The following is a 12,657-nucleotide window of genomic DNA, read 5'->3' on the forward strand; positions in this document are numbered from 1 at the left end:
TGTCTTTGAAAGAATTTTTTCAAAAATCAACGCCTTGGAGTTCTCTTTAAAAAAATATTTTATAAAATGAGTGTTATCTTGTTTTCTTTGAAATAATTATTTAAAAAAATCCACTTTTTGCATTTGTTTTTAAAAAATACATTTAAAAAGTTCACATTTCCATTCCTGGCATTAACTGCGATAGAAAAAAACTTCCAATCGATATTTTCTCTCCAAAAGAAGTATCGATTCCGCCATCAATTGTTTGTCATCTTCATTGTTCAACTAATTCCATGGTTCATTTGAAGAATACTTCCAGCTGATTGCGTTTTCCTCGTCTATCTTTCGTAAACAACAGAGGTACTCGGGGATTTTGCTTTCTCTTTTATTCTTTATTTTTAATCGTTCATTCCTTTTTGCCTTTCTTATTTGTTTCGTTGGGAACGTCTTTCGTTTTGGTTCCCACGCACCATAATATCGCCAGCCATTTTACATCTGCCTGGTCGGTCTTCTTGGATAGAGATACATTTTCGCAAGTTAGAGATACATTTAAATCATTTAAAAGTGGCACTTTCTTGTTTACAAGAAAACAAGTGATAAATATCCATTATCATTAAGAAATTTTATACAAAATCATAAACGAATCAAATAATTAACAAAAAAACGAGCGAGATAATACATCAAACGAAACCCCAATACACTAAACGATCCAAGAGAAAAAAACACAATCTTCCATTACGGGGTGTGGTTAAAGACAAGTGTACAAAAACAAAAATTACATTCTATGCGAAAAAATTTTTATACGTTTTTTTTTGGAAAAAAATAAGTAATTTTTTTGTAATCAAGTCAAAAAGAAATTATAAAACCATACAGCAGCAAAAAAATACCAAAAGAATGGAAAGGTGTTGTTTTATCAAAACGACGTGTATGGAATTAATTAGTTATTGAAGAAGGCAAGCAGGTAGCGTAGTCAGGCAAGAGACGGCGACGACGACGACGGTTAAGGAAGACGACACATAGAACGAGCCAACGTTTCTTCTTTTTTATGCAAATGAACTCATTCTAAACAAAACACGAAGAAAAAAGAAGAAAATAAAAAGAAGAGTGTTGCTGTTGTCGGCGGCTGTAGTGGAGTAGGAGGAGGTGGCAGATGATTGTTGGTATCATCATTGTGGGTCATTGTATTAGTTAGTTTTTTTGTTGTTGAGTTTAAAGATTCCCATTCCATTTGATGCAATGAAGAAGAAGAGTTCTTTGATAATCCACGAATTTGTGTTGGCATTTGAAGTGATCGTTTAAAAGATTTGTTGCTTTTGCCGGAATCTCATTAGGAAACAAAGCAAAAGCAAATAAACAAAATAACAACAACAGCAACACAAAAAGCCGCATAAAACAACGAAAATACTAAATGCAAAAACAAAAGTAACACAACATATTTTGATTAGTGCAGCAGCTGTCACAGACATGTCACGACTTGCTGATTATTTTGTTATTGTCGGCTATGATAGTGAAAAAGATCGTAAGTATTCTGTTGCATTTGGAATATTAAAAAATTGAAAATCAATTCCCTTCTATTGCTTAGGAACTGCTACCGAAAATAGTCTACTAACATGTGGCAAGATTATACAACGCTTTCCCGAAAAAGATTGGCCGGATACACCCTTCATAGAAGGCATAGAATGGGTAAGACACAATATTTTCTTATCTTGCCCTTGTTTTGATTTTATTTTTATTAATTCTCTTCCCTGTTTTCCTCTTTTGTAGTTTTGTCAACCATTAGGCTGGAATTTATCTTATGAGAAACAGGAGCCGAAATTTTTCACTTCCGTTCTGACCGATATTGACGCAAACAAACACTATTGTGCCTGTTTAAGTTTCCACGAGACCCTAGCCATAACGCTTAACAAAAAAGTCGTCGACGATGAGGACGAAACGATTGCCAATCCACCAACAAAATATCAAAATTCCTCACCGTTAAACAATTCGAATTTATCAACAAATAATGGTTTGAATTGTGGCATTATTTCAACATCGACAACATCCACATCACTGATATCACATCATAGTGTTATGTATGCGCCGAAATGTTTGGTTTTAATATCACGTCTCGATTGTGCCGAAACATTTAAAAATTGTCTGGGCACCATCTACACGGTGTATGTGGAAAATTTACCATATGCCTTGGAAACGCTGATTGGTAATATATTAGGATGTATACAAGTACCGCCGGCGGGAGGACCTCAAGTTCGTTTTTCGATTGGGGCAAGTGATAAGCAATCGTTGCAGCCACCCCAGTCATCATCGTTGCCCATAACCGGAACATCGGTGAATTTTTTGTTTAAACAATTGGGTGAGTTTGTGGGGCTTTGTTCTACTCTTAAAATATACTTATATTAATACCTGGTTTTTTTCTCCTTCTCCTCCCTTGCAGGCATTAAAAATGTCCTCATACTACTTTGTGCAGTTATGACTGAAAATAAAATACTCTTTCATTCGAAATCCTACTCCCACCTAACGGATAGTTGTAAAGCTCTGGTTGCTCTCATGTATCCATTTCGTTATACCCATGTATATATACCGATATTACCGGCACCGCTCTCCGAGGTCCTGTCAACACCGACACCATTCATTATGGGCATACATAGTTCGTTGCAATCGGAAATCAATGAATTACTCGATGTTATTGTTGTCGATTTGGATGGTGGGCTAGTGACAATACCACCAACATTGACACCACCCGTACCCGTGCTGCCCTCACCGTTGTGGGAACAAACTCAAGAATTACTAACAATGATATTATTTCCAAATCTTTCACAAGCTGATTTGGCATTTCCATCGCAAGAGAAACCAACAAATTATCCCAAGACCGAGGCAATAATTGACAAGGAGTTAAGGGCAATATTTATGCGTCTTTTCGCTCAGCTACTGCAGGGATACCGTTCATGTCTCACCCTCATACGTATACATCCCAAGCCGGTGATAACATTTCATAAGGCTGGCTTTTTGGGGGCCAGAGATCTGATTGAAAGTGAGTTTTTGTTTCGTGTCTTGGATAGCATGTTCTTTACCACCTTTGTCAATGAACGTGGCCCTCCCTGGAGGCCCTCTGATGCATGGGATGAATTGTATAGCACCATGAATGAGTTGCTTAAATCGGAGGCAAACAATAAAAGTCTGCTGCACATACACATTGCCGAGTTGGGTAAAGTTTTGTATGAAAACGAAAATCCAAGTCAGCAAATGTATGTACAGAAAGTGCTGCGGCCTCCCGAGGGTGCCTCACATCGCATCCATCAGCCAGCCTTCCCTCGCCTAAATCCCGAAAAAGTTGAGATGATAATTAACGATGGCATAAGGAAAAATTGCCTACAACCTCGCCTGACATCACAGCGCAATCAAAATCGCATAATACCCATGGGACCTCGCCTACCCGAAGTTTTAGACATAAGACCAAATCTATTGAACTCAGCCCGACGTTTGGAGGTTTTAAAAACCTGTGTAGCATATATTTTTGAAAACAAAATTGCCGATGCCCGTAAATTGGTGCCGGCCGTTACGCGTACCCTTAAACATCGTGATGCCCGTTTGATATTTTGCCGTGAGCTATTTGGTTATGTGCGCGGCAATAAGGCCGTACTGGATCATCAACAATTCGATTTGGTTATAAATTTCATGAATAAAACATTACAAAACTCCACGGGTATTGATGAGTACACTGTGGCCGCTGCCCTGCTGCCCATGTCCACGATATTTTGTCGAAAACTCTCTACGGGCATCATACAATTTGCCTACACCAGTATTCAGGATCATAGCATTTGGAAAAATTTACAATTTTGGGAGTCGACATTCTATCAGGATGTTCAGACTCACATCAAGGCCTTGTACATGCAACATCGTAGGGCAAATGAAAACAACAAAGAATCGAATTGTGTGCTCGATGATGTGCCACTGGAGGAGCCAACTGCTTTGGAAATTACCGCAGAACAAATGCGTAAAGCACCCACCATTGAAGAGGAGAAGAAAAAGGAATTGGCTCAATCGGAAGAGTCGACGCTGTACAGTCAGGCGATACATTATTCGAATAGAATGGTGTCCCTACTCATACCGCCCAATGTCAATGCTGTGGGACCGAAGCCAAAGCAAACGTTTCGTTTTGACGATAATCAAAGTGTGTCCAACAGGTGGGTTGAAATCGGGTTCATAGTTTGGGAGTGAGACAGACAATTGTATGAAGAAAACTGGTGGGTTATGGCAACAAAAGGAAACAATTGAGAAGATATCAAAATTGTACCTTCGCTGCTTTCCCAAAAAATCCAGTATTTCCTTCATGCAACTTTCTGTGAATCCGGAATTTTGTCTATTTTTGCTTTAAATCTTCTTTTTTAATTCTCCCCTTTTCCTGTTCCAGTATTATGGGCTCCGCCAGTGAACACTCCGATGAGGGTTTCGAAGAAAACGACGCCTCTGAGGTGGGTGTGGCTGTGGGAAAAATCGTTTCACGTTTTATTGATCGAGTCTGCACGGAGGGTGGTGTCACATCGGATCACATACGCAACCTTCACGATATGGTACCTGGTGTGGTGCATATGCATATTGAATCTCTGGAATCGGTGTACTTGGAATCGAAACGTCATCCTCATGTACAGAAACCAAAAATCCAAACACCCTGCCTATTGCCTGGGGAGGAAATTGTTACCGATCATTTGAGATGTTTCCTAATGGTCGATGGACGAGAAGATGATACCCAGTGTTTGATACCCGCCGAGGGAGCATTATTCCTTACCAATTATCGCATCATTTTCAAGGGTAATCCCTGTGATCCCTTGGCCTGTGAACAGACAATAATTCGAGCATTTCCCATTTCTTCGTTGCTGAAGGAAAAGAAAATATCCGTCTTGTATTTGGCCCATTTGGATCAAACATTGCCGGAAGGATTGCAATTGAGATCAAGTACTTTCCAGTTAATGAAAGTGGCCTTTGATACCGAAGTAACCCCGGAAATGATTGAAACTTTTAGGAAGATATTGAACAAGGCCCGTCATCCCATTGATGAATTTGAACATTTTGCCTTCCAATCATATGGCACTATTATACATGGCACTGTTCCGCTAAAGGCCAAGGAGAAATATTCCACATTAAAGGGTTTCGCCAAGAAGACCTTGATGCGCACGGCCAAAAAGGCGGGATTGAAACAAAAATTCACCACCACCAAACGCAAGTTGGTAACATCGGCCGTGGATTTTGATACAATGGTAGCCTCGGTGGATGCCTTGGAAACACATTCCCAAAACGATGAACTGGAGGATGATGAATTTGAGGTGAATAATGAGACCTTGCCACGCATTGCCACCGCCAAGGATATTGAACGTATGCGTGAACGTAACTATGTGCGGGACTGGAAACGTTTGGGTTTCGAAGATGCCCACAATGGTTTCCGTACAACGGCGGTGAATTCCAATTACAGTATGTGTCGCTCATATCCGGCCATATTTGTGGCTCCTCTACAGGTACATGATGCCGCCTTAACCCATCTGGGTCGTTGTTATAAAAATCAACGCATACCGGTAGCTACTTGGCGTCATCGCAACGGTGCCCTTCTAGTACGGGGAGCTTTGCCCCATAGTAAATCTGTGATAGGCATGCTTAAGAACAGTACCACAGGCTCGAATAACACCTCCAATGATGTGGCCCACTATCATGAACAGGATAAATATTTTATGGCTTTGATTAATACCATGCCCAAGCCGAATATTTCGCTGGCCCATTACAATTTGACGGGCATGAATTTGTCAATGAATTCATTGCTTTTGAACACCTCGGCAGTGGATGATTTGCATTATTTGAATACCTCTCTAACGCCGGAGGTGAGTAGGAAAAATAAATCGGCCATGTCGGGACATGATGTTGGCGGCGGCGGTGGTGGCAAACAAAAAAGTGGTACCATTAAAAATTCCTCAGCAGTATCGAATAGTGCCTCAGCCTATAGGAAGATACGTCTCTATGTTTTGGGCGAGAAATCCCAAACAAAATCCAGTGTTAATGCCGATTTGGGAGCCGAGTTTATACCAGTGGATTATCCCGATATTCGGCACTCGCGCATTGCTTTTAAAAAGCTCATGCGCGCATGTCTTCCCTCGAACATTACCAATGAAACGGATCAAACATTTGCCAAGAACATTGAACAGTCAGATTGGTTGCAACAAATCTCCTCGCTGCTACAACTTTCAGGAGCTGTGGTGGATCTAATCGATTTGCAAGAGGCTAGTGTTATGCTGTCGCTGGAAGATGGCTGGGATATCACGGCCCAAATATCTGCCTTGGCCCAATTGTGTTTGGATCCCTATTATCGTACCATAGATGGTTTCCGAGTGTTGGTGGAAAAAGAATGGATTGCATTTGGTCATCGCTTTGCCCATCGCAGCCATTTGAAACCCTCCCACAATAGTTCAAATATTGCATTTGCTCCAACATTCTTACAATTCCTCGACGGAGTCTATCAGATACACAAACAATTCCCCATGGCATTTGAGTTCAATGAGTTCTATATACGCTTTCTGGCCTATCACACGGTGTCGTGTCGTTTTCGCACATTCCTGTTCGATTGTGAGGTGGAACGTTTTGATATGGGCATAACAGCGGTGGAGGATAAACGTGGATCCCTGTCGACCAGTAAACATTTGCTAAGTAATAAATGTAAGATTTTCCCCCTTGAAGATGTTGTTTATTAAATCGGGATTTATCTTCTTTTTCCTATAGGTAACAATGGTTCGGATGATGAGTCTGGGGTCTATCCTGTGGATATACGTAGCAAAACTTTGGTAAACTGCAATCGCATTGGCCATTCCATATTCGATTATATTGAAAGGCAACACTCCAAATCGCAAATTTTCTACAATTTCATCTACTACCTGCACGATGATGTTTTGCGGCCACAAAGCTGTGCTGCAGCCTTGGATCTGTGGCCTTACTATACCCACGAAGAGTTGGCTCAGGGACCACCATATGATCTGGAAGTAACAAGTGCCGATGATGAATTAGATTTATCCGAACTGAAAGGTAAACGTATTGTCATTTCTGCCGGCTATGACAATATAGAGAAAACAGATCCCAACACCTTTGTTTGCCTGCTGAGCGAGGTAAAACAAGCTGAAACGGAACGTGGCCATTTGCCACAAAAATGGCAACAAGTTTGGACTAGTCTTGATGTACCACAAATCGAGCGAATCGAACGTAAATCTTCCCTGAATAGCCTTTTCTATCAGGGCAAGTTGCAACACAAACGTTCCACCTTGGAGATAATTATGAAGGGACGCCTGTCCGGCAACCAGGAGAAATTCTTCCATCCGCATCGTTTTGAAAAACATCCCTATACCACACCCACCAATTGTAATCATTGCACAAAACTCTTATGGGGCCCTGTGGGCTATCGCTGCATGGATTGCGGCAATTCCTATCACGAACGTTGTACTGAGCTATCGCTGAAAAATTGCACAAAATATAAGGCCGTCGAGGGTGTGGTGCCGCCCAATGTCAATATATCACAGGGCGATACGGCGAGCATAGCCTCGAGTGCGGCAACCACGGCACGAACATCATCACATCATTTTTATAATCAATTCAGCAGTAATGTGGCCGAGAATCGTACACATGAGGGGTAAGTGGGGAAATGTTTTTTTTTTTTTTTTTTTTTTTTTTTTTGTTAACAATGTATCTTAAATAATATTAAATATTTTATTTTGCAGACATCTTTATAAACGCGGTGCCTTGTTAAAGAATTGGAAACAACGTTGGTTTGTTTTGGATTCCATCAAACATCAATTGCGTTATTATGATTCGGTTGAGGACTCAACATGTAAAGGAGTTATAGGTGAGTTGAAGAAAACAAAAAAGCTCTTCATTTTTGGTCTACCGTGAAAAGACTTTCTGGTCTGCTATGAGTAGAATTGGTAGGCCTTTCAGAAGATAGGATATCCATTTTTAACTTCCATACAAACAAACATTCTTTTGGTCTTCTTTCTCACCTAAGAGAAGAAATGTTGAAAACTTTTTTGAAAAAAATTTTTCACCGTTTAGAGAAAGTTATTATGACGTTTTATGAAATGTCTTTTGGTGGTCCTTGTGTGGAGATCTTGGTTCCTCTTTGAGAAGACCTTTGATTCTTCAATTTAATCGAAATTATGACATTTTCGGGAAAATCATTTTAAACTTTTGTAAAAGGAATTTATACATCCAAAAGACTACAGGCCTCTCAGTATTTCGTCTTTTCTGATGAAATCTCTGGAGAGACTAATAGATATTGAGATCAGATCTCTGCTACCTTTGACATGCAGGGTGAGATAAAAAGACTGCCATAATTTTTACATTTTTTTTAATTTTATTGACTGAAAGCAAAAATATCGGAAATAGCGTCAAATTTTTGAATAAGATTAGTTTTGTTCGAACTGGTCACCTTTTGCACGAATTATGGCCAATGAAACCGTCACACGCTGCCCGAATGTAGCTATGCATTCCCGGCGAAGCGCTTGCTCGAGGTGATCGACACCTTGGTATTTTTTAGTGCCAACCTTGCTCTCCAAAATACTCCAGACACAATTGACCAACGGATTGGTATCCGGAGATTTTGGTGGACATTGTGCGCTGGAAATAAAGCGAGGAACCTCATTTTGTAACCATTCTTAGGTGGTGTGTGCTGAGTGCGATGTTGCTGATTCCTGTTGGAATGTCCAAGGTCTGCGGCCAAAATGTTTGCCTGCCCAAAGCTTTAATACACCCTCCAGAACATTATTTAGCATTCGGCATTTATTCTGATGCCAGAGCGACCATCGGCTGCTATGGCGGCCCACGCCATTACCATGGCCGGCGCTTGAGTTCTGGTGGCCAACCGAAGGTGCACATTTTCAGCTGAACTCTTTGGCAAGTAAACACGATCATTATGTTTGTTTCCAAACTGCTGGACAATGAATGTTTTCTTATCGGAGAGGAGAAAATAAATCTTTTAAGTCTATTTTCTTTCTGTTGCGGTGTATGTTCTTACACATTTTGGAATTTCGATGGCTTTACCCTGAGCTAAATTTCGATCAACTCGCTTCTTTACTTTTCGAACCATTTCTGCTGATGTTGCTGTTTTCTTCCATCCACTTCCTTGGCGTCGGACTACGCTACCAGTATCACGGTAACGTGCGATGGTATGAGACACAAAAGATTTATTCACATTTAAATGCTGGAGTGCTCTAACGATAGCCACTTGTGGTTTTCCAGCCAAATATAAAGAAATCACGCTGTCACTGAAATAATTTTAACGGACGAGTGGCTTAGAAATGACAGCAGTCTGAAGTTGGTTGCTGTTTTTTCATCTCAGCCTGTATTTGTACCCCCACAAGATCTGGTGCAGAAATGGAAGGTAGCTCCCCCACAAAGGTGCCAAAATATTGATTAACCAAAATATTATACAAAGCGAAAATATATCCGATTCTCTTAAAGTCACACTTATCAAAATATTTCTAAAAACACAAGATCTGATGTGAAGATGGTAGATATAGGTTCAATCCTTCTGGCACCCAATGTCGGAAAAACCAACTGATACTTTTTAGCTTATTTATCTGCTTTCCAGGCTTTAAGAGAATTTTGAAGGGAAGGAATTTCGATCATACTGGCCTTTTAGTATTTTGTAAAATTGATCTTTGTTTGAGAGAAAGGTTTTAAAAATGTGCGTATATTTTATTTTCAGATTTGGCAGAAGTTCAAAGTGTTACGGCCGCACAACCTACACAGATCGGCACAAAACGTGTAGATGAAAAAGGATTTTTCGATGTAAGTATTTCGTCAGCAATAATCCGAAAAGTATTTTTATAAATATGATCCAAGTTCGATGCTATAATTATATGAAGTTGGTGGTTATAAAAATAGGAAATCTAGTAAATTTTGGAAAAAGGTTTGTGCGAAATCCCATGAATGCACTTCCGCAGAAAAAACAAAAAAGCTGTAAGTTCGGCCGGGCCGAACTTTGAATACCCTCCACAATTTGGAACGAATTTGGCAATTCTCAAAAACAATAAAATCCGTTTAAAATCTTGTTAATTCTTAAAAATGCCGAATGTAGCTATTATATTAGGGTCTATACGGCGACATGGACCTGCATAGGTAACTTTTGTCATAAGCCATTACAATATTCAAATGCGAAAATTGAAAAAATGGGTGAATAATCTAGCTAAAATCATCAAAATACCGAATATTGGGAGGTACCGTTTTATAGGGGCTATACGAAGACGTGGACCTGCACAGATAATTTTCTTTCTTAGGTTGCAGTATTCATTACGAACTTCAAATACCAAATTTTAAACAATTCTGGCGAATAGTGTCGCTAAAATCATAAAATTACGGAATATCGGGAGATACCGTTATATTAGGGCTATACGAAGACGTGGACCTGCCCTGTCTTAGGTTGTAGTATCCATTACGAACTTCAAATACCAAATTTGAAACAATTCCGGTGAGTAATGCCGAATATCGGGAGGTTCCGTTATATGGGGGCTATACGAAGGCGCGGACCTGCATAGACAATCTCCTGTCATAAGCTGTAGCATTCATTACGAACAAAAAGATACTAAATTTTAAACAATTTTAAACAATTCCGATGAATAATACCGAATATCGGGAGGTACCGTTTTATGGGGGCTATACGAAGACGTGGACCTGCACAGATAATTTCCTGTCTTAGATTGTAGTATCCATTGCGAACTTTAAATACCAAATTTGAAACAATTTCGGTGAATAATGTAGCTAAAATTATCAAAATATCGAATATCGGGAGGTACCGTTATATGGCTGGGGGCTATACTAAAACGTGGACATACATGACCTATATTCAATACCACAAGTCCTGCAGACATTATATTAGTTTGAGTAAAATTTTATCGATCTACTTCATTTCGTTCGAAAGCTAGAGTGACGGACACACGGCCAGATGGACGGACATCGCTAAATCGACATAGAATTTTATACTATTCAAGAATATATATACTTTGTGGGGTCTAAAATGTATATTTCGAAGTGTTACAAACGGAATGACAAACTTAATAGGCCCAAATACGGTTGTAGCTTCTATAGTCGTCGACGACGTTATGTTCAAGTCGCCATCGCCGTCGCTTCGATCCAAAAATGGTATTACAGTAAGACATAGAAGTGATATCGACAGTTCAGAAAAAAAGTTGGCGCACTGATCGATTTCTCAGTTCCGGATTTTTATAAAACTCCCCAAAAAGTAAAAAAGGGCCCATTATGGGGTTAACAAAATTGATGCCAAATTACAGCTGCACTCTTATCTTTCCAAAAAAAGTGGATCTCGGTCTTAAATCCCGACTTTCGAGTCAAAAATCTGGGGAATCATGGTAATAGTCTCCCGGAATCAGGGTAAAAATACCTACCTCTGAAAAAAAATTCGAAAAATCGAAGAGTTTTTACTAAACTAGGATTGTTTCAATTGGCCACAGCATTTAGGTTTTTAGCACTAGGATCTTAGTAGACCAGTGTCGGAAATGACTTCAATATTTCCAAATTGTTTAGCTGTTGTTATTTTCATGGTCAAATATCAAATACAAAATTGTTAAAATATAAACTTCGACTAAAAAATACAATGTCGTCACAATTTTTTACGGCGACAGATATTCTCTAAAAACGACTTCATATCGACTGTTGTATCGACAATGATAATACCAATCATTCATCGCTATTGACAAAAAACGACAGCCCTAATATCGTTATTATCGCCTCGACCGGGCGGAATATACCCTCCATACTATGGTGTAGGGTATAATAAAGTGTTTTTAGAAATTGAATATTCTTTTTCGGTTTACTTAACGTCCATTATGTGAATATCTTTCAATCCCAAATCTAATAGAATTTTCTAATTAATTTTTGTTTTTAATTGGACTCCCTCTACAGTTGAAAACCTCTCGGCGAACCTACAATCTGTATGCCATGAATGCAAATCTGGCCCAGGAGTGGATAGAAAAAATTCAGGCTTGCTTGCAGTAGAGGCAGATATATATGGGGAAAAGTATATCATCATCTACACACTCACACACACATCCACTACCATCTCTCTATAAATCTATATTTAATAACAAATGGAAAACTGAATGTCGTAGAAAAAAATATTTAGTCAAGTATTTATACAAAAAAAAAAAATTGAAAAAAAAAGAATTTTGTTACTTTTTGTTTACAAATTTAAAAAAACAAATTGTTTGCCTTTTCTACAAAAACAAAAAAAAAAACCAACAAAACAAAAACTATTGTGTATAATTTACAACAAAAACGCAAAGCATTTTTCAAAATTGCAATAACGCAATAAATGTATGTATTTATAATTTAATTATTTTAAAATTAGTAATAAATAGAGTGAGTTGTTCAATGTTAAACTTTTTTTTGAAAATCCAATTTTTTTCTCGAAAATTCTATTGAATGATTTGCCTCTACTTAGGTTTTGTTTTCAATGCGATTCTAGTTTTAGAATTTATGTATATTATTAATAAAAAAAATAACAATTAAGTTTATAGAAGAGCACATGTTGGACTACTAGGATTTTTTATTTGTTTCTGCAACAATTAAGCTATAGTTTTTGTTATAACCTGAAAAAGCTTACCTTGAAAAGAATAAAATAATAAAAAATACAACTACCTT

General features: G+C 38.7%; 1 protein-coding gene across 2 annotated transcripts; it reads left to right on the forward strand.

The window, feature by feature from the left end:
• The first annotated feature begins 446 nt into the window (after positions 1-446).
• LOC101889955 (myotubularin-related protein 13) lies at positions 447-12,650 on the forward strand. 2 transcript variants are annotated; one of them, XM_005191450.4, is made up of 9 exons: positions 447-1,498; positions 1,562-1,662; positions 1,744-2,329; positions 2,411-4,160; positions 4,388-6,672; positions 6,736-7,633; positions 7,722-7,846; positions 9,707-9,789; positions 11,920-12,650. In XM_005191450.4, the coding sequence occupies exons 1-9, from the start codon at positions 1,444-1,446 to the stop codon at positions 12,010-12,012; spliced, it is 5,976 nt and encodes a 1,991-aa protein (XP_005191507.1). In that variant the 5' UTR covers positions 447-1,443; the 3' UTR covers positions 12,013-12,650. The 2 variants fall into 2 exon arrangements, with proteins under 2 accessions (XP_005191507.1, XP_005191508.1); XM_005191451.4 differs by having other exon boundaries at positions 449-1,498; positions 4,388-6,663.
• Positions 12,651-12,657: the final 7 nt, after the last annotated feature.

This window comes from Musca domestica, unplaced genomic scaffold (assembly GCF_030504385.1).
Source record: "Musca domestica strain aabys unplaced genomic scaffold, Musca_domestica.polishedcontigs.V.1.1 24, whole genome shotgun sequence".
In the NCBI taxonomy this organism is placed as follows: Eukaryota; Metazoa; Arthropoda; class Insecta; order Diptera; family Muscidae; genus Musca; species Musca domestica.